The sequence below is a fragment of the Vigna unguiculata genome, chromosome 8 (genome assembly GCF_037176805.1).
Source record: "Vigna unguiculata cultivar grain cowpea cultivar isolate G323 ecotype 2 chromosome 8, ASM3717680v1, whole genome shotgun sequence".
Taxonomy (NCBI): domain Eukaryota; kingdom Viridiplantae; phylum Streptophyta; class Magnoliopsida; order Fabales; family Fabaceae; genus Vigna; species Vigna unguiculata.
In genome coordinates, this window is record NC_140799.1 from 939,408 (window position 1) to 962,698 (window position 23,291).

At 31.6% G+C, this 23,291-nt stretch overlaps 1 protein-coding gene, 3 non-coding genes and 1 pseudogene across 4 annotated transcripts; 3 read left to right on the plus strand and 2 right to left on the minus strand.

The window, feature by feature from the left end:
• Positions 1-2,024: 2,024 nt before the first annotated feature.
• Positions 2,025-5,842, minus strand: LOC146884017 (uncharacterized). The gene is made up of 2 exons (XM_085665207.1): positions 5,664-5,842; positions 2,025-5,207 (listed from the first exon to the last, which is right to left on the minus strand). The coding sequence occupies exon 2, from the start codon at positions 5,136-5,138 to the stop codon at positions 3,933-3,935; it is 1,206 nt and encodes a 401-aa protein (XP_085521333.1). The 5' UTR covers positions 5,139-5,207; positions 5,664-5,842; the 3' UTR covers positions 2,025-3,932.
• Positions 5,843-6,150: 308 nt separating this feature from the next.
• LOC146884018 (uncharacterized) lies at positions 6,151-11,920 on the minus strand (annotated as a pseudogene).
• Positions 11,921-18,949: 7,029 nt separating this feature from the next.
• On the plus strand, positions 18,950-19,029 carry LOC114195741 (small nucleolar RNA snoR64a). Its single transcript, XR_003606574.1, has one exon. It is a non-coding gene; the product is annotated as a small nucleolar RNA snoR64a (small nucleolar RNA).
• A 147-nt stretch (positions 19,030-19,176) lies between these two features.
• Positions 19,177-19,260, plus strand: LOC114195744 (small nucleolar RNA snoR20a). Its single transcript, XR_003606575.2, has one exon. It is a non-coding gene; the product is annotated as a small nucleolar RNA snoR20a (small nucleolar RNA).
• A 116-nt stretch (positions 19,261-19,376) lies between these two features.
• On the plus strand, positions 19,377-19,460 carry LOC114195729 (small nucleolar RNA R38). The gene has a single exon (XR_003606562.1). It is a non-coding gene; the product is annotated as a small nucleolar RNA R38 (small nucleolar RNA).
• The last annotated feature ends 3,831 nt before the right edge of the window (positions 19,461-23,291 follow it).

Below are 23,291 nucleotides of genomic sequence, written 5' to 3' on the forward strand. Positions count from 1 at the left end.
TTTTTTTTTATTTATTCAAAATAGTTTGATGGTCACCGATTTTAAAATTTTAAAATATATTAAAATAATTTTTAAAAATTAATACATTTAATATTCAAAGAGAAAGATATCAAACAAATCTAACAGAAAATTCTGAATTCTATGTTCATTTTATTCTCACTTTAACTCAGAGGTCAACTTAACTATTATCACATCCTCTTTTTAAAATTCATTATCGTTATACCTAATCAATTAATAAAAAGTTCACTAAATAGAAAAAAAAATTACAATCACTTATAAACTTAAAAGGGAAAAAAACCTTGTTTTTAAGAAGAGGAAGAAGAAATCCTTTAATTTTTCTCTAGATCATTAAAACAATCAAAACAAAGTGATTTCCTGTCATCTCTCAACACCATCAACCCTATTAATCATAACAAACTATTTAAAAATATGAAATTACAATAAATAAGCATAAAATGCCAATTTATAATTTCGATTATTAATCACTGAATTTTTTTTATCGAATTGACTAAAATAAAATATATTCATTTCTTAAAAGGAAAAAAAGTACACTTTGAAAAAAATAGTATACTTAAAAAACATGTATTTTGACTACTAAATTTTGACAACATTCTCTTACAATTTTAGGTGTCATCTTCTAAATAGTTTTTCATTTTTTCATTTTCTTCATTTTCAATCTTTTAAAACTATTTAAAAGATGATACATCATGTTGTAAGAAAAAATTGTTAAAATTTAATAATAAAAATATAGCAATTTCAATTATACTTTTATAAAGAAAAATAAAGCTGAATGCAACTCTTGGTAGATTAGTTGGGCACTTGCATGAATTTCATCATACAAATTTAGGTCAGACTTAATAGTTAGTTGAGTTGGCCACTTCAATGGTCCAATACAAGGTGTTGAAATTAAAATAAAGTTGTATTAATTAGGTAATGTGTCTTACACATATCATGTCAAGAGTTGTTGAAATGTTTTCGTGTCACATGGAATAAAGCTTAAGGTTATGGCTACACTTGTAGCTTATATTCGTCAAAGAAAAAACATCTGCGATTTTTCAGTTTCTATTCTGAAAGTGGTCTTTGATGGAACCCTCCTCTCTTAATCATCATTGTAGATGTTGAGCTTCTCAAAGTAACTATCACCATTCCTTTTTGCTACTTTGTTTTGGTTTTGTGTTTATCTCCTTTTACTTGTTCTTCAAAATTCTAAGCACAAAGAGAAAATAAAATTATTGAGTTTTGTCATGGACGTTGCTAATGTATTGAACAAAAAAAGTAGTTACTTTTTTTATGGGTTATCGGTTAATTGTATTACAAAAAAAAAAAAACATTTGTGTATTAATATTTTTATGGGATTTAAAGAAAATAGTAAATATTTATGATGATTTTTCTTATATAATCTTTGTTAGGATTGAACGTTTACCATTAGGCCAAAAGTTATAATCATTAATCAAAATTTAACTCCTTTTCACTTAAGAGTATAACACAAGTCTAAGCGTCTGTTAACTCTTTGGCAAGTGTACCAATTCGTTACAAGTAGTAAAAATGGAAGTCCAAGTATCGTTTTCCCAAGGGATTTGTGTTCGTTTGTCTAAGTGTGATTATTTACTAATTTTAGCAATAACGTCAAAGTAAAAGATTGATTTAATTTAAGAACAACATGCAAAATTTATAAACACTAAAGTTATAAAAAGATTTAAGAAACACTTCATCAAGGTTGGATTTCATGAACCATACTAACGCAATATTTCCTACACAATTTCTCTATCGTGCTCAAACATCCTCATCATAAGCTTACTAACCACTAATTCCTTAGAAGTAAGTTTTAAGTCAAATATGTCAAAATATTAATTCCTTAACTATTTTAACACATTACTTGCATTAAGATTTAATGTATAGAATGACCTAGAGATTACGTCTATTCCTAGAACCCAATCTCATGGTTGTTCTATCCAAGGTTAAGTTCTAATTCATTTTCCAATAAATAGATACAACCAAATAGCAAGGATTTCCATCAAGCACATTTATAATTGAGATAAAACATATGAACAACGAAAGAGATTACATTGCATAGGAAAATTACATAGAGTATAGGTTCATTACATCCAACCCCAATGAAGGAGGAGTTTAGTCACTCCTAAGCATCTAGAACAAAGTATGGATGAATTTGATGGAATGGATGAATTGTTGTGAAGTCTCCCTGCCCTAGAATGGCGCTTTTTCGTCTCCTTTATGGTTCTGTCGCGTTCCCACACTCCAGCACACTGTTTCGTGTAAGTTTTCGAAACTATAACCACTTCAGAAAACCGTCTTCTCGCTGGGCGAGATGACTTACTCACTGAGCGACCGGTGATCACTCGCTGGGCGAAAGAGAACACTCGCTGGGCGACTGATCCATTTCGCTGGGCGACTGGGTCCTGACAGAATAACTTCACTTCTTCTCCAATCCTTCACTTTCCTATACAATAATCTCAAAAATAACACAAAATATATCTAACCTAAAAGAACCTAAAAACAACCTAAAACTATCCACAAAACACATGATTAAGTACAATTAAGAAGTCCAATAAAATAAAAATAATAAGTATTTTTCATACTTATCAAACTCCCCCAAACTTGTACTTTTTCATGTCCTCATGAAAAGAAAACCTAACTGTACAAACACATAAACAAAACACTCTACTTAACAATGAACCAAAGACATATGATCTCATAACATAATCCCCTTTACACATATCAAAAACCATTCACTTGCATTCCTCAAATTCAAGAAGATATGATGTGGTGCTTCCATGAAAATCAATTCCTCAATCCACAATTAAATATGACTATCAACAATGAGAATCACTAAATCACACAAAAGTCAGTGTTTCCTCACACATGTGTTAGCCACACAATCTCACAACTAGCATACCATAAATCCAATCCATCAAAGTTTTGCACATCATCTCATTCACACACTTCACACACATTGAATTAGATCAAAAGGTCTTTCTAGGCTTAAAACTTGGCCTGGCTACAAAGAATTATGGTTTTTCATGGAATCAAATCACCTGGAAGAGGAGAACAATTATATGCATAAACAAACATTCATGAATATCCTCACTCCCCATATACAACAATACAATCCACCATAATCTTTTCATAGCTCAACCTCACAATTTCATTTCATGCACCCTTTTCATTACTTTGCCTTTGCTTATTCTCTTTTTTTTTTATTAACAAAAACTTTTCTTTTTTTTTAATTGAGAGTGTTGAGCTCTTTTTTTTTTTTTTCAATCATCACAATTTCTCCTTTCTCAATCACATCTTTCCCCCAAACTTAATCTCCACTCATACCCATGTTCACAACATAAAACTTGTTCTCTTCTTCCATGGTGTAAGGTAAGATAAAATTTTACAAGGCTTAAGGTAGAGAAACAATACATCAAGGTACATCAAGGCTCAAAAAGGGTTCAAAAATGGTTTCACATTATGCACAAAGGTTAGCTATTTGGCCAAGTAGCTTCATTACATAACAACAAACAATTGCCTTTTTCATCCCTAACCAAGTGTGTGTGATTGCATTCAAAGAATCATGCAAAAATTAACTTCATAGCAATGATAGCTTCCTAGCATTCTCACCAAGCACATATGTCAACAATCAACTATCTCATTCGTTGAGCCAAATTTCACTATGGATAAGGACTGAATCACATTGCAACCACATCAACACTTCATCAATCATTCAAAGTTGCAAGCAAATAACCAAAGATCATGCAAGGTTATATGAACAGAGATCACAATGTCAATACAAACACAAGTACGAACATAAACTCCACAACTAAACAATAAAGTCTAGACAAAACAAAGTACTAAACCCATAACAAAACTAAACATCACTAAACAACTAAACAAAGTCTTAAACACAACACATCTAAACACGACACATCTCAGGCATCATCATCAGGAGGAACCTCCTCCTCAACAGCATTCTCAGCTTCATCAGCATCATCTGCACCATCAACACCATCATCACCATCATCAGAGTCAGCAGCAGTACCACCCCCCCCCCACTGAGATTCAGGCCTGCCCTGAGGCCAAGAAATGTACTCATCAAACTGAGCACCAGTCATCAAATAATCATCTGGAGTGTCTGGAACAGCCAAAGACAACTTATGCAAGTTGTCCATGATACATCGTGTGCCACGCCGAACTGCTTGCTGGCTATCCCAAATGTCCTCCTGCCTAGCAAACATTTTACTCATGGCTGCCTGGAAAGTAGCTTCAGAAACAGAAGATGAGGCACGAGGTACACTCGGTGGACGAGGGCGAGGAACCGGCCTAGGTGCAGGAACATGATCAACTGCTGGGTTCATACAATGTTTAGAGATGAACCGACTATTGATAGGGGGTTGGAGACGAAGCAATACTGGTGTGTCTGAAACAACACCTTTTGCCTTGCATAAGGCTGTGATGAGTGCCGGAAACCCGAGCTTGGTAGCATTACTCGCAATGAGGGCAATCTCCTGTGATATCACAGCTCCAATATCAATTTCAATTCCGGTCATGATCGCAAAAACCAAGTACGATCGCTCAAGATTGATATCGGAGGTGTGAGTGTTAGGAGATATGTTGTTATATGAGAAAACACTCCACATCTGTGCCAAGGAGTTCAGATGCTTGCGCAGAATGCGAACCGGAGTGCCAGAAACACCTATCACATAGGACTCGCCAAGAAGGCACAATCTTGCTGCAATAGCCTCAAAGTCCTTATCTTCATTCAGAAAATCTCCATAAGGCGTGTTCCTATCAGCAGGAAAAATAGGAGTCTTCAAGAAGGTGTTCAATGCCTTGCAATCAAACTTAATCATTTTGCCCCGGACCTTGGCTTGACGTGGCAAAGAACCATCCGAATTGTAGGCATTAGCATAAAACTCCTTAACAAGGACCTCATCAACCTCATTTGGAAGGTTTCCCAGCACTCTATGCCACTGTCGTCTCTCCAGCTCCAATCTGAAATCATCAAACTCCCCCACCTTCAGGTTCACATGTCTCTCTGGTAAGATACTGACATGCATGATCTCCAGAAATCTCCTTGCAGCAGCTTCAGATGTAAACTTATGCTGATCATACTCAAACTCGGCGTCTTCGTCCATGGAATCAATGTGAGGAGCACGGGACGAAGACCCTCGAGTAACTTTCCGCTTCTTAGAATCCCGAGATGCCTTAGGAGGAGCCATATGCACAATTAACATCACAGAAGCAGCACAGATATTGTTCCACAAAACAAGGTTAGAAACAACAATGCTAATATCAACACACAAAACATAACAAAAGAAAACAGTGCTGCAGAGGTTCACTCGCTAGGCGAGCAACTCGCTGGGCGAGCAGCAACAACAGAAGCTGCTGTAACAGACTCGCTAGGCAAGCAACTCGCTGGGCGAGTGATGAAACATGCAGCAGATTAACAGTGTCTCAGAACGAACGCGAGCAAGCTCGCTAGGCGAACGTGACTCAATCAAAATTGCAAACACAGTACTCACACACAATGCTCTATATGCAATACTCAAACAACACTAAGTTACACAAACTTTTATAGATTCAAAATACACAATGAGAAATCCTAAAGAAAACCCTAAATTATTGAAAGAAAAAGGAAGAAGAAGATGATAAATACTTACCTTGATGAAGATGAGTGCAAGAAGAAGGTGAAATGGCAAGGAGGAAGCACAAATTAGCTGCGCAACTCACACTCAAGAGAGAAGAGAAAACGGCTAGGGTTTTCTTTGAAAGAGAAAGAAAAAGAAAAAGAGGGGAAATCTGGTTTTTAGGGCCAGCGAGACACACTCGCTGGGCGAGTTACTCTACTCGCTGGGCGAGCAGCCTCGTTTACAGAAAAGTCAGATTTGACCCAACGACCTCCTGACAGCATTAAAGTCTGTCGCAGTCGCTGGGCGATTGACGCAGCTCGCTGGGCGAGCGTCCCAGTTCCCTCCAATTTCAAATTCGAAATTTTTTTATTTTTTTATTTTTTTTTATATTTTTTTATTTTTTTATTATTTTTTTTTAAGCTTGGTCGCTGTGCGAGGAGCGTCGCCCAGCTACTGTTCCAGAGCAAAAAAAATGTTTCAATTATTCGCTGGGCGGCGCGTGCTAGCTGGGCGAGTGTGTAAGATTTTTGAATTCAGAATTAGCCACACTCGCTGGACGAGAGTGGCTCGCCCAGCTACTGCTCCAGAGGCAAATTTACGCAATTATTCGCTGGGCGAGTGGTGGTCGCTGGGCGAGTCTGCATAATTTTTTGAAAACCAGATTCTGCAGAAACGGACTCGCTGGGCGACACCACTCGCTGGGCGAACAAAACAGTACAAAAACAAATACAAACTGAAGCAAACCTATTCTACAAACAATAGCAAACAACATCCCTGGGTTGCCTCCCAGTTAGCGCTTCTTTAACGTCACTAGCTTGACGGGTAACAGTTCATGGATCAGAAAAGTGAATGATAGTGGTGAGGCGTTCAACCTCACCTCCCAAATAATGCTTCAAGCGCTGACCATTTACTATCCAACTTCTATTTGGATCACTAGAAGAAGGATCCATTAGTTCAACTGCGCCATATGGTTTGACATCCTTGATGGTGAATGGCCCTGACCACTTTGATTTCAACTTGCCAGGAAAGAGCTTGAATCTTGAATTGAAAAGTAGCACTTGCTGGCCTGGGTGAAACTCTCTCTTCAAAAGCTTCTTATCATGATAGAGCTTTACCTTTTCCTTGTATCTCTTGGAGTTGTCATATGTTGTCAATCTCATTTCTTCAAGTTCCTGCAACTGCAACTTTCTTTTCTCTGCAGACAAAGATGAATCAAAGTTAAGAAATTTCAAGGCCCAATAAGCCTTATGCTCCATCTCCACCGGCAGGTGACAAGATTTGCCATATACTAATTGGAACGGTGACAGCCCCACAGGTGTTTTCATGGCTGTCCTATATGCCCAAAGAGCATCGTCAAGCTTCACCGACCAATCCTTTCTGGATGATGCCACAGTCTTCTCAAGAATTCTCTTTATCTCTCGGTTGGACACTTCAGCTTGGCCATTGGTTTGAGGATGATAAGGAGAGGCTATTTTGTGCCTAACCTCATAATGCTTCAAAACCTTGGCTAACTGAGCATTACAAAAATGGGATCCACCATCACTTATGAGGACCCTAGGAACTCCAAACCGTGAGAAAATTTGTCTCTTCAAGAACTTAATAACTGTCTTGGCATCATTCTTTTGGCAAGCAGTTGCTTCCACCCATTTGTTGACATAATCCACTGCAACCAATATATACTCATTACTGTACGATGAAGGTAGGGGACCAACAAAATCAATGCCCCAACAGTCAAACACCTCCACTTCCAAAATTGCTTGCAGTGGCATTTCATTTCTTCTTGAAATGCTTCCAATCCTCTGGCACTTATCACAACTCCTAGCATGAGCATGAGCATCCTTGAATAAAGTGGGCCAGTAGAAACCAGATTGGAGCACCTTGGTGGCTGTCCTTTCTCCATTAAAGTGTCCACCATATGGCGAATTATGACAATGCCATAGGATACATGCAGCTTCCTCTGCAGTGACACACCGCCTCAAAAGATTGTCAGCACTAAGCTTAATTAAGAAAGGGTCATCCCAAAGGTACTGTTTTGCATCATGTAAAAACTTTTTCTTCTGCTGCCATGAAAGATCTTCAGGGAGAACACCTGCAGCTTTGAAATTAGCCATATCTGCAAACCATGGCCTTTGTTGAATGAGCATCAAGCTTTCATCACAAAAAGTCTCATAAATCTCCCTCTCTTTGCATGTTACTTCATCATTTACCAACCGAGAGAGATGATCTGCAATTACATTCTCACTCCCTTTCTTGTCCCTAATCTCCAAATCAAACTCCTGTAATAAGAGAACCCATCTAATCAACCGTGGCTTGGAGTCCGGCTTTGACAACAAATACTTTATGGCAGCATGGTCTGTATATATGATCACTTTAGACCCAATAAGGTAAGGTCTAAACTTCTCCAATGCATAGACAATGGCCAAAAACTCCTTCTCAGTTGTGGCATAATGAAGCTGGGCACCATTTAAAACCTTGCTGGCATAATAAATAGCATGAAAGACTTTCTCTTTTCTCTGGCCAAGAACCGCCCCAATGGCATAATCGCTAGCATCGCACATCAACTCAAATTCTTGAGTCCAATTTGGTGCAATTATCACTGGGGCAGAAACTAGTTTCTCCTTCAAGCTATTAAAAGCTTGCAAACACTCACCATAAAACTCAAAAGGAGCTTCTTTAACAAGGAGATTGCACAGGGGTTTAGCAATCTTGGAGAAATCTTTAATGAATCTTCTATAGAAACCTGCATGACCAAGAAAACTTCTAACCCCTTTGACATTTGATGGAGGTGGTAATTTCTCAATGACATCCACCTTAGCATGATCAACACCAATTCCCCTGGAAGAAACTCTATGGCCCAACACAATACCTTCTCTCACCATAAAATGGCATTTCTCCCAATTCAGCACAAGGTTTGTGTCAATGCATCTTTTCAAAACCACATCCAAGTTCTCAAGGCATGAATCAAAAGATGGACCAAAATCTGAGAAATCATCCATGAATACCTCAATACTCTTCTCAACCAAATCAGCAAAAATGGCTAGCATGCATCTTTGAAAGGTGGCCGGTGCATTGCAAAGGCCAAAAGGCATTCGCCTATAAGCAAATACACCATAAGGACACGTGAAAGCAGTCTTCTCCTGATCCTCTGGATTAACAACTATCTGATTATATCCTGAATAACCATCCAGGAAACAGTAGAAAGCTTGCCCAGCCAACCGTTCCAACATTTGGTCCATAAAAGGGAGTGGAAAATGATCCTTTCGAGTGGCTTGATTCAACTTCCTATAATCAATGCACATCCTCCACCCAGTGACTGTGCGAGTTGGAATTAACTCATTTTTCTCATTCTTGACAACAGTTATTCCCCCTTTTTTTGGCACAACGTGCACAGGACTTACCCAAGAACTGTCTGAAATAGGATATATCATCCCTGCTTCCAACAATTTCAGCACCTCCTTCCTCACCACCTCTTTCAAAGTGGGATTCAAACGTCTTTGTGGTTGTGCAATGGGTTTGTAGTCCTTCTCCAACATGATCTTGTGCATGCAATAGGTTGGGCTTATCCCCTTCAAGTCAGAAATATGCCAACCTATAGCCCCTTGATTTGCCTTGAGAACCTCCAAAAGCCTATGCTCTTCAAACTGTGAAAGTGCACTGCTAATTATCACCGGTTTCTTACAATCGTCTTCTAAGAAGGCATACTTGAGATGATCTGGCAATACTTTCAACTCAAGTTTGTCTTGATCATCAGATTTCTCCTTTGTCAAATTCTCCACTTTAGCATGAGTGGAAGATACTTCTTTAGTCTTTTCCAACTGCATAGTAACCTCTTCCACTTTTGCTTCCTCCTCCAAAGTCAAATCATCACAAGAATCAGTCAAAACTCTCTCAAGAGAGGATTTTACATGCATCTGACTCTTAGCTCTGTCAATCACTTCATCAAAGACCTCCACTCTGAAACAATTGCCACTATCACTTGGATGTTGCATGGCCTCTACGACATTAAAAGTCACAGTTTCATCTTGCACACGAACTTTTAGATGACCATCATCCACATCAATAATCACCCGGGCAGTCTTCATGAATGGGCGCCCCAATATGAGAGGGACCTCAGTATCTTCCTCCATATCCAAGATGACAAAATCCACTGGAAAAGTGAACTTATCAACTTTCACCAATACATCTTCTATAACACCATATGGACACTTAATAGATCGATCAGCCAATTGAAGTGTCATCCTCGTGGGTTACACCTCCAAATCTCCAATTCTTCTCATCATGGAAAGAGGCATCAAATTTATACTTGCTCCCAAATCAATTAATGCCTTTCCAATGGGTAATTTCCCAATGGTGCATGGTATAGTAAAACTACCTGGATCTTTGAATTTGGGAGGCAAGAGCTTTTGAATAATTGCACTACAATTACCTTGCACTTCAATTGTCTCATCCTCAATGTACTTCCTCTTTTTAGTGAGCAAGTCCTTCATAAACTTGGCATAAGAAGGCATCTGTTGGAGAGCTTCAGAAAAAGGAATGGTAATCTCTAATTTTTTGAAGATATCCAAAAACCTAGAGAACTGCTTCTCCTTTTCTTTTCTAGAGTGGGTTTTGGGATAAGGAAGTGGTTTCACAATTTCTTTTTTCTCACTGTTTTTTCTCTCCACTTCTTTCTCTTCTTCTCCCTCAACTTTTTCATCATTCTCACTTTTCTCTCCACTCGTCTCTCCTTTTTCTTTCTCACTCTCTTTTTTTATCACATCTCTCTCTACTAACACTTTACCACTTCTTGTAACAATAGCCTTACACTGCTCCTTGGGGTTAACCTCAGTATTAGCCCCAAAGTTCTTTTCTGGCTTGTCCTCCAACTTCTTAGCAAGTTGCCCAATTTGCATTTCCAAGTTACGGAGAGATGCCTCCGTGCTCTTTTGATTGGAAATAGACACTTGCACAAACTGTTGCATTGCTTCCTCAAGTTTAGTGGTCCTTTCATTCAAAGATGGTTGGGATTGAGGTGGAGGTCTGTTAGAAGGTCCAGGCTGGCCCATGCTTGGGTGAGGCTTCCAACCTTGGTTGTAGTTACCATAATTACCCTGACGGCCTTGGTTTCCCATGTAGTTAACCTCTTCCTGAGAATTGGTCGTCATAACACACTGCCCATTTGGATGATCTCCACCACATAACCCACATCCTTGCACAGCTTGTTGGTGCTGAGCCTGTGAGACATTCTGAAGTTCCTTAGGCAATTGAGAAAGCTTCTTCATTACTGATTCAAGCTGTTGAGTCATTATTTTGTTCTGAGCCAATATTGCATCCTGAGACTGAAGCTCTAGCATACCTCCTTTTTTCTGTGAAGTGGCCCTCTCATTCTGCATTTCATTATCATTAGATGTCATATTCTCAATCATTTCATGGGCTTCCTCAGGTGTCTTTCACTTGATATTGCCTCCAGCTGAGGCATCCAACATCAATTTAGTATGAGATTGCAATCCACCAAGGAATAGAGTAAGTTGCATAGGCATGTCAAAACCATGAGTAGGGGTTTTTCGTAACAAGCCTTTGAACCTATCCCATGTTTGGCTCAATGACTCAGAGTCTTCTTGTTGAAAGGATGAGATTTCTTGCTTCCCTTTATTGACCTTTGACTGTGGAAAGTACTTGTTCAAGAATTTGGCTACAACATCCTCCCAGTCAGTCAAACTATTCTCAGGAAAGGAGTTCAACCAAACCTTAGCATTCCCAGCCAGAGAGAAAGGAAAAAGACTCAATCTGATGGCCTCATCTGGCACTTGGTGAATCTTCACTATATTACAGATCTCCAAGAAAGTAGCCAAATGGGTGTATGGATTCTCATGTGAATGGCCATGAAACTGGTTACTCTGGACCAAATGAATCAAAGTTGGCTTCATCTCCATGTTGGCAGCATTCACCACAGGTCGTGCGATGCTGCTGAAATTAAGAGGGGTGGAGAATGAAGCATAATCCTCCAGAGTACGGCGAACATGCCTATCACCATGTCCTTCACCAGCCATTTCTTCCCCCTCTGGATCAGTTGAGGAGAAGATAGCTTGGTCAAATGTAGATGCTGCCTCTATCTCTTCTTTAACCCTCTGAATTTGCCCTCTTCTTCGTCTTCTACTGTTGTTCCTACGAGCTGTTCTTTCAATTTCAGGATCAAATAGTAGATTATCAGCTCGAATCCTGCTTCTCATACAGAACAACAACACTAGAAAAGACAAATAAGCATATACAAACTAAATATATACAAACTATAAACTAAAATGAATGTACAAATGATGTAGCAGCCTAAATTGGTAAATAACACACAAGCAAACAAATCAAAAACAATCAAATCCCCGGCAACGGCGCCAAAAACTTGTTAACTCTTTGGCAAGTGTACCAATTCGTTACAAGTAGTAAAAATGGAAGTCCAAGTATCGTTTTCCCAAGGGATTTGTGTTCGTTTGTCTAAGTGTGATTATTTACTAATTTTAGCAATAACGTCAAAGTAAAAGATTGATTTAATTTAAGAACAACATGCAAAATTTATAAACACTAAAGTTATAAAAAGATTTAAGAAACATTTCATCAAGGTTGGATTTCATGAACCATACTAACGCAATATTTCCTACACAATTTCTCTATCGTGCTCAAACATCCTCATCATAAGCTTACTAACCACTAATTCCTTAGAAGTAAGTTTTAAGTCAAATATGTCAAAATATTAATTCCTTAACTATTTTAACACATTACTTGCATTAAGATTTAATGTATAGAATGACCTATAGATTACGTCTATTCCTAGAACCCAATCTCATGGTTGTTCTATCCAAGGTTAAGTTCTAATTCATTTTCCAATAAATAGATACAACCAAATAGCAAGGATTTCCATCAAGCACATTTATAATTGAGATAAAACATATGAACAACGAAAGAGATTACATTGCATAGGAAAATTACATAGAGTATAGGTTCATTACATCCAACCCCAATGAAGGAGGAGTTTAGTCACTCCTAAGCATCTAGAACAAAGTATGGATGAATTTGATGGAATGGATGAATTGTTGTGAAGTCTCCCTGCCCTAGAATGGCGCTTTTTCGTCTCCTTTATGGTTCTGTCGCGTTCCCACACTCCAGCACACCGTTTCGTGTAAGTTTTCGAAACTATAACCACTTCAGAAAACCGTCTTCTCGCTGGGCGAGATGACTTACTCGCTGAGCGACCGGTGATCACTCGCTGGGCGAAAGAGAACACTCGCTGGGCGACTGATCCATTTCGCTGGGCGACTGGGTCCTGACAGAATAACTTCACTTCTTCTCCAATCCTTCACTTTCCTATACAATAATCTCAAAAATAACACAAAATATATCTAACCTAAAAGAACCTAAAAACAACCTAAAACTATCCACAAAACACATGATTAAGTACAATTAAGAAGTCCAATAAAATAAAAATAATAAGTATTTTTCATACTTATCAGCGTCATGATTTGATTCTATTGTGATCCGGTCCACTTGGTCTTCTGTCACGGGACAATTAATGCTACATGCAACAAGTTTACAGTTGAACTCAATGACATATTTTTCTTTCAATCTTTAGAATCGTCTTTTAAGCAAAAAATAATTATAAAAGTTCAAGGTTTAAAAGAGAACAATACTTTGGATGCGTTAATTGATCATAACGATATTGTTTGAACAGACTTAAGGTTGAAACATTGACGTTGTTTGTAGAGATGAAAACTTTTTTAGCCCTTGATTGAAACGCATTTAAATACATATTTTTTCTTCAACACTATAAAGAGTCTTTTAAGAAAAAAAAACCGTAACAAAAAATTTAGGTTCCAAAGTGAACAATATTTTGAATGCTGTAATTTGATTTGTCTCAACTGACTTAAAGTCAAAACAATAATAAAGTAAAATGTGTTGTCTACAAATATTCAGATACAAACTAGCTTGGAGAGGAGATTTTATATCATTTATCTCATGTACTTGGTTTTTTATTTTGTCTGTTAGGACTTTCTTATGATATCACTCACCTTATTAGCGAAGAGAATATATATTGTTATTATAAACTAGTATTTTTAATTTTTTACTAAACTAGGTTTCTTGTATTACTTTTGTTTACATTGAAGTTTCATATTGAAAAGTTTGCCATAAGTTAGTTTTTATCTTGTTTATTTAATACATTATATTGTTTTGTATGTTGTTTGGAATTAAATATGTTGTTAGTCTCTAGACTTGCACACAAAATTAAAATATATGCATATTCTAAATTTTGATACATGTTCCAAAATGACAAAAATGATTACAAAGCCAAAAGGTAAAGTCACATCAAATTCAAAAGTAATTTAACATTATGAACAAAATTTACAGTTGGGTTAATGACTATATCTATTTACTTTTTAAATTTTTTGATCAAAATTCGAAACATAGAAGATTTTTAATTTTAGATTAAGTATAACGACTAAAAACATATTTAAGGTATTATTTAAAATAATTAATATAATTTATATTTTTGTTTGTTATATGTATTGTCTTTCTAGCGATAAATTACTAGTATTTAAGAAATATTGTTAAATGTGAGAAATTTGTTGAATTATAAGTGGCTATCAGAACAAAATAAAATGAAGGGTTAAATATGTTTTTGTCCCTTAACTTTTAGTGAATTTTGGAATTAGTCCATATTGAAACTTTACTTTAGACCAATTTAATCCTTCATTTGTTGAAATACGTATAATTAGTTCTTTTAATCAAATTTTGTTAAAATGAAGGGTTAAATATGTTTTTGTCCTTTAACTTTCAGTGAATTTTGGAATTAGTCTGTATCGAAACTTTACTTTAGACCAATTTATTTCTTCATTTTTTGAAATACGTAAATTTAGTTTTTTTAATCAAATTTTGTTAAGTTTATTTGACATTTCAATCGCGTTTCATAATAATATTTGACTTAATATTAAAACAAAAATATATCAAATAGTGTGAACAATTCAAATACAGTCCTAAAATGCATACAAATATTAAATAAACCTAATAAAATTTAATTAAAATAATTAAATTTACGTATTTCGAAAAATAAAATACTAAATTAATTTAAAATTTTGAAATTAACTAATTCTAAAATTTGGTGAAGGGACCAAAATATATTTAACTTGAATAATTGAAGGTTCTTCAAAGTTTCATTCGTTGTTGTCCGAGATATTTGTTGGTATGGTGGTAATTGTTTTATCTGTTTACGAAAAGTGCACGCTTTTACAAGTTGACTTCTATTAGTAATAGGGGTCTTCTTTATCTGCTGGTTGATACGGAATATTTATTATATATTTACTTCTGATTTTATTTTTTTCTTGTCGTAACTTTTGGTAATAAATACAATTGTTTGATGGCACACGTGTTTTTTGTTTTTTTCTAAAGGTTGGCAAAGACTTTAATGCTGTGAATCACAATGTAAGTTATACACATATGATGCATATTTATCTACAAAAAGCTATATTTCTGATTGTTGTACTTTTAATAGGAATATTTTTTATTTCTGTTTTTTTTTTTTCCTTCACATTTTACTTTTATGTTTTCGATATTTAAACTATTCATTTTCTTTCAATGAAAGGTTTTTATTTTATCATAGTTTTTCATTTTCTAATCCATTCAATAAATTATTTTTACTACAATGAGTTTTTCTTATTGTGAAAGACTGAAAATTTGATAAAAAAATGTAATTATTTTAGTCAACTAGAACCTAAGTAAAATAAGATAGTTCAATGCAATTGTTGTGATATGTTTAATTGACATGAGAAAGGAATAACTCTAATGTGTAAGTATTTGTTGAGATGTTGAAAAAAAAAGGCAAATATTGACTCTCATTTTTTAAAAATATCTGACCAAATTTTTATCATGAAAAACTAAATTAGTTAAAATGTTTATAGAATTTTGGTTTAATTATTTTTTTTGTCCATGTTTTTGTCAAAAAAATTTAAATTGGTCTCTCAATTTTTTTTAAGTTTCAATTTAATCCCGATTTTTAAAAAAACGATGCAATTTTCTTCTTTTCGTTAAATTTTTTGAAGCGAATCAATGATTCTTTTTATCAAAACTGACACTATGATTATGTTAATTACATCAATAAAGTAAATAATTCTTATTAACAACTTCAATTTTGATAAATAATTCTTGATCTGTTTCAAAAAATTTAACAAAAATAATTAAATTGCATTGATTTTTTAAAAATCAGAACCAAATTGAAATTTAAAAAAATTGAAGGACCAATTTTATATTTTTGGACATAAACAATGACTAAGAGAGTAATTAAACCTAAAATTTTAGTGTTTTTTTTGGTTATAAAGCTTGGAAAGTAATAAAATATTTTACAATCAAGATTTTAAGTTCAATAGTATCATATCCTATCATTTGACATTATAACATTATGATATGTAAATAAAGTATAATTGAAAGAGTTTAACATCGACTCCTAATCAAAATTACATGTCTTGATATCTTGATAGTTGTTTAATAATAATCGGAAGTTGCACAAAAACAAAAGATTTTTTACTGAGCAGTAAGTCATTTATGAAAAGTTATGACTAAATTTGTTGAATTTGTTTGAATAAATGGAAGTTTGATTATATTTGAATCATGATAGTTCAAAATGATACATACAATGACCAAGTTCAACACTAAAAGAAATATTAATATATTTAAATATCATGATTTTTAAAGGTGACTAATTTGTACGTTTTTGTACACATATTTCAAACTTAATAATATTATGCTAAAAGAGATTGTCAACCTTATTTTAAGATTTTAGAACTGAAGAATAAAATATTGAAACAATGCAAATTTTAGCTTCTTTGATGTCGGACAAAACACATAAAGAAAAATTGATGTTGGACAAAATACATAAAGAAAAATACATATTTCATAAATATGAGTTTCAAGATACAAATCAAGTTAATGAGTGTTGTGTGCGTATTATTGTATTGAGTTTATTATATATTTATTAAGATTTTTTACCAAACTATTATCACTGATAATGTGTACATGTTAGATGTAATAGGAATGTGGAATAGGTTTAAATATTCTCTTAAGCCTAACAAATATATACAGTGAGACATATAATATTATTTTAAAATTAACAAAATCCTACAAATATTAGACTAATTCTATCAAGTTGAATACATTGTTACTTGTTATTATTGTAATGGGTCATATGTATAAAATAAAATATTTAAATTAGAAATTTACTCAAATTAATAAAAAAAATCAATACATGTGTGCTAAAGTCAAAATTGAATATTTATTTGAAGTCTTTGACTAACTAATATAAAAGTCATGAAAAATAACTCAAAATGATTAAAAAAAACATTTGTAGATATAACTGTTTATGAGAATTACCCATATAACTTCAATGGTTTATTGCAATCAATATAGCTAATTTATTAAACCAAGTATGAATTTAGAAAGTAATTCGATAAAAATATAGATTTGAAATTCGTAAGATTGGTGGGAAGTTAATGGAATCTGAACTAAATGAGTTTATTTTTTTTTTACATGGATTAAAATAAAAATACATCTTAAGTAATTTGTTTTTTAATAGATCAAACCAATTAAAAAATGAACAGTGTGGGCCAATTAGATTTCCCCACAACTACTTATCACACCCTTCTCAAAAATAACATTTTCAATAAAATTACATTAAAAGAAAGTATTAAGATTTTTGTGAGAATGATTTATTTCATTGCATAATTTTTATTTAAAAATGGTATTTATAAATATATATATATATATATATATATATATATATATATATATATATATATATATATATATATATATATAAAAGATAAGTAATTCTTATAGAAAGTTTCTCCAATACTTCACATATACAATATGTGTATGAGATATGACACGTATCTGACACGCTGATACACTAATTTTAAAAATAATAGGATACGATATGTGATACATACATATTGAAAAATATACAAATTTTTTAAAGAACATGAGAAATATATGATTATTCTTGTATAAATCGAAATTAAAATCAAATATATTTAATATTTTTAACATAAAAGTTCAAAAATTATTGTCATCATAAGAACATTATTAGTTTATATATTAGATATTTCATTTATAAGTATGGATAAGTATCAAATATAAATACACGTTGAATATGAATATGTAACACAAATTGAAGTACGGATGCATCAGACTTCGTATAAATAATAACTAAATTACTTAGTTCCTATATGTATAATTATACGTTGTTTCAATTTTTGTTATCCCAACGGTTTCACAACTTTAAAAATGACATTTTTATCTAACAAACTAAACTTTTGACATTTCCTATATAGGTACAAATTTATTTTTTTAAGGAAAATTGAGACTACAAAAATAAACCAAAACAAATACAAAAATGAAATTTTAATTGTGTATTAAATAGTGGAAGTGGACTTTAAACATCTTACCCAATGATTTTTTGTTTTTCATTGACTCTAATGTTAAATCTTAAATTCAACTGATTGAATAATACAAATAAATAAAACTGAAAAAAAAAACAAACGCTTTTATATGAATATCTTACTCTGATCATCATGTAGTGCATCTTGTTGTTTGATATTTAGTAAAAATTCTATAATTAACATTAATTATATAATATTTATGTATAATATTCATTTTAAACTAAGTTATATAAAATTTATATAAATACTAACTTTATTGTAAATATATTTCAAAATATTGATTATAATATGAAGCCATATTGAGTATAAATTATTCAATTTATAATATTTTATAAGAAAATTACATAGGTTTTAAATTATATTAAATCATTTTAATTATACATTAAATTTGATAATATTATATGCCATTTGAAATTACGTTATATTTAAAATAAAATTATATTAGTGTGATAAGTATAACATCAATATTACTATAATTATAAACTATTAAATTGTTAATTACAAATAGAAATTTGTTTCAATCACGTAATTACTTGATTTGTCCATAATGTTAAAAAAGAGGCTCAACTCAGGACCCCATCTAAGATAGGCCTTGGTGGCCCAAATTCTTGTTGACAGATAGATTGGGCCAAAGGATCATTAACCGGCCCACAAATTCGAGAGCTTGTAAACTTGCATACAACCACAGCCATCGATTAGGTTTTCGTATCAGCGTGCCTTTCCCGTCCTATAAAGTGAAGCTGCTCTCCCTGGTTTTCTATAAACCCTAGTTTTCGTTTGCAGATCCTCTCTTCTCCTTCCTCTTTTATATTTTCTCTCAATCGTTTTGGTTTTATCAATATGCTTCTTCTACATGACGCCAATTGATGAATCTTTCGAAATGTTGAGTACTCAAACTGTGATTTGAGCGCGATGAATACTTTTCATTGAATAGGAAGATCTGATGCCGCATTCATACGTATTCAATTTTCTTGTTCCGCTTTCTTGTTTATATTACATCATTGTGTTTTCATTCATTGTTTGAAATGGTTTTAATCATTGCTTTCTCAGTCTTTAAAATATTCAAAGTTTGTATCTGATTGATTGGTGCAGTGGTCAATGATGCAGATATTATAACTAGATGAAATGCGAATTTTCGCATTTTTGTTGAAAATTTTTGAACTAGGACGGTCTGAGGCTACTGAATCCGATTTAAAATATTGTTTTCTTTTTGTTTTTAAATTGTTTGTTTTGTTGTTTATCATTCCTATCATTTGTTACTACTTGTCAATGTTGATCTGTTTGAACTAAGCAGCGCTGTGGATGATGAGAAGTATTAAATTTACAGTTATCCCTGGCTGATATAGCAGGTGATGAAAATTTGTAATCTGACGCAGTGTTTGCTTCCATACAAGTAGTAGGTGTTTTTGTTTCTGGTTGTAATTTTTGTTCTTGGTCGTTTTTTTTCATAATTGGTTTTGTTTGCCTAATTCTAATTTTTATTTATATGAATGTCTATTTTCTTTAGCACGAGAAGAAAACTGATCCAAATGTTTGAAAGCATTATTTTCTAAAAGCAGATTTTTGAAATATGAATTATTTGAGATAGTATTGAATAATAACTTCCATATTTGTATGTTTAACATGTGAAAAGAATTTAGCTTTTCAAAATTGGGAGTCTTTTAAACCATAAACCCTAAATCATAAGTAAATCAATTTACCTTCAACGCTTGAAATGTGTTTGGAAAACTAATTTAAAACATTGAAGATGTCACTAATGAAATAATCAAGTTAATTGAGATACAAAATTAAATTATCAAAATTTTATGGCTTAATTGGATTTTTTTAAGTTTTTGGTATTTATTTTAAACTACGTGTTTAATGTTAAAATGTAATCAATGTAAAATGAGACTGAAATGAGGGATAACTTCTCCATCCATTAAAATATTAAAAAGATTGAATATTGTGATTATTACAAGCAATTTAATTTATGAGAAGACTTGGTTGAAAAGTATGCAAATTTAAAAAAAAGTAATAATCCAAATTTAGTTAGCAATATATTAATTTAAAAGAAGTTCTAAGGTATAATTTTGTTGCGGACATGGTGATTGAAATAACCACTAAGGAAATTTGTTAATGTGGGATGTGAATTTCTAGAAATTTGTTAATTGCATGACTTGTGTGGGATGTGATTAATGTGGTGTTGTAATCAAGGTAAAACATGTTAAATGAATAGTGTTTTTTAAATTAAATTTGAATGAATTATTGATATAAAAATATATAATTTTTTTTTGAATTAAATTTCTTCTATAAATTTCTTAAAAATGTTTAATTTTATAAAAATCTTGAAAATTAACTAATAATTATATATGGTTTAATTAATATTTTAGTCTATGTTTTTGTCTGGTGCAAATTGGTTACTTAGTTCGCTTAACTTTCAATTTGGTCATTTAGTTTTTTTAACTTTTAAATTGGTTTTGATTTTATAAAAATTTATGTAATTGGTTTTTTTTAAAAATTTCGTCAATGATTTTTTATGAAAATTGGTACAATGATTTTTTATCAAAATTGGTATAATGAACGGTCTTTAACCTTGCATCCCATTATATTACACAAAAGAACTCAATTAGTTAGAGCAAATAAAATTTTCAGCATTCTCTCACAAAAACAAAATATCAAAAATAATGTAATTGTCCTGATTAATTTCATTTTGATTTTTTTATGAATAGAAGTGTTAAGATATTATCATTGTGATTTTGTATTTTATTATTTTTAATTATTAGATATCTTAATTTATTTATCGACATAATTATATCCATAAGTATAGATAGACATGTCAAAACAGGTTGCCTCACTACGAGCCGTGTTGAAAATGAGTGAATCCAACCCGGTTCACTTTCTGGTGAGCCAGAAATTTTGTAATCCGGCTAAACCCACCACGGGTTGGTGGGTTAAGTGGGTTGGCTCACCAACCTACCTAAAAAAATTATTTATTTATTTTTTTTAGTATTTAAATATTTAAATAAATTTTTAAGTAACCCCTAAGATAAAAATCATAGTAAAATAAAAAATCAATGTTTTGATCATGTTCACCACCAATGTATGAAGAATTATTTCCAAGAAAATATCCATTAGTCTAAGAAAGCATGACTAATATTACAAATTTTCTGTCATGCTATTCAACAAAATATAAATAAAAAAACTATACATTTTTTTCATGTTAATTTTACAAAAAATTGTTTATAAGACAGTTACTTGAGTAATTTACTATAAAGATTATACTTAAAGATTAAAGTAACAATATATATATATATATATATATATATATATATATATATATATATATATATATATATATATATATATATATATATATATATATATATATATATATAACTTGACAATCAAATTAATTAAACATTCAAACTATTCAAATATAATTAAGCAACATTCTAGCATTTACAAATATTAAATTGTGAACAAATATAAAAGTAGTAAATAATTATTAAAAAAATTTAAAAAAAAATTTAAAAAATTGTAAAAAAAATGTTGGTGGGTTAAGTGAGCCGGGTTGGATTCAAGCCACTTTTTAAAAAGTTAAATTTTTCTCAACCCAACCCGGCTCGAACCCGTGGTGAGCCGGATTGGCTCACGGGTTGAAACCCATTTTGACATCTCTAAATATAGACACTATTTAATATATGTTTATAATATGTATTTTTATTATAAATATATATCAAATAAAGTTTTAAAGAATTCTTTGATTCCTAGTATTTGTTCTTGATAACTTTATTTTGTCACCTGATTTTTGAAAAGATATTAAAATAAAATAGATGGATGATTATAAAATTCATATTAAATACCTACGTATATTAATTAAAAATACTTATTTAATACTTGTTATGAATTATGTGTTTAAATATTCGTACCTTGTCTATTTAAAAATGATAATTATATTTAACAAATTAAACTTCTAAACTTTGCAAGATGGGTACAAAAATTGATTTTAAACAAAGTTAGTCTAAAAAATTAAAGTCGAAGAAGAAGAAAAGACGATGATATTTTCATGTAGTATAATGAAGTATATAATGAGTATAAATTATGAGTTTAAATATGAGAGATTCCTTAATTTTTATATATAATTATCAATTGTAAACTAAATTAAACAGATACTGGTTTTATTTGCATATACAAATACATTTCATAAAATATAAAATTATTACTACAATAATAATTATAATATGAAATCATATTTAAGTAAATTATGACTTATTATTAAATTACATTGTTTATAATATTTTATAAAATAATTATAGATACTTTATAATTACGTTAAATACTTTTTAGTTATAGATTCAATTTTATAATATTGTATACTATTTGATATCATGATATATTTAAAATGGTGATAGATATAATAACAATTTATTATAATTATAAGATATTTTTAATTTTTTTGTAAATCTCATTATTCTTAAACTCTCTTTACACTTTTTGATGTAGGAAATTCAAAAGACCCACACCTTAATAAATTTTGATGGTTTTTTATAGAGAAATTTTTTGTTTTCAAAACAGATACAAAAATTTATTATTCTTATGAACCACATGATAATGTGAGTATATTGACGGATCTTAACTACTGAAATTGGAAAAACCAAAACAATCGATTTTATTATTATCACTTATATAACAAAAATAAATATCTGACTTAATTAATTATAATTATAAAAATATCACATATATCTAATAAATTATTCTTTGTTTCTTTAAATTATTAATCTTGTCAATAATTAAATAAAATCTAATATTTTTATTATTTATTTTAATATAAATAATTATATTGTGCGTAAGAAATTTATATGTCATTTTATTTAATTTTGTCTTGATTAATCACTATAGAAAAATATATTTTTTATCAAGTAAAATATATTTTTTATTTTTGGCAAAGACGCATAATTTAAAATATTATAAGTTCTTCAAATTTGGATGGTCGAAAATATTTACTATTAGATATTTAAATTGAATTTTTAAACTAGGTTTTTTTAATATTATATTAAAAACTTAGTAATAAAACTATTAATTGATAACAAATGAACAAGTAAAAAAATTATGATAAATGTTATCATTTTCTTTACATTTTCAAATTTTATGATCATTTGAGTTTTATCTCTCAAAAATTAACATTTTAAATATTTATATTTTAGTATTGTTGTGTAATTAATGTATGTCG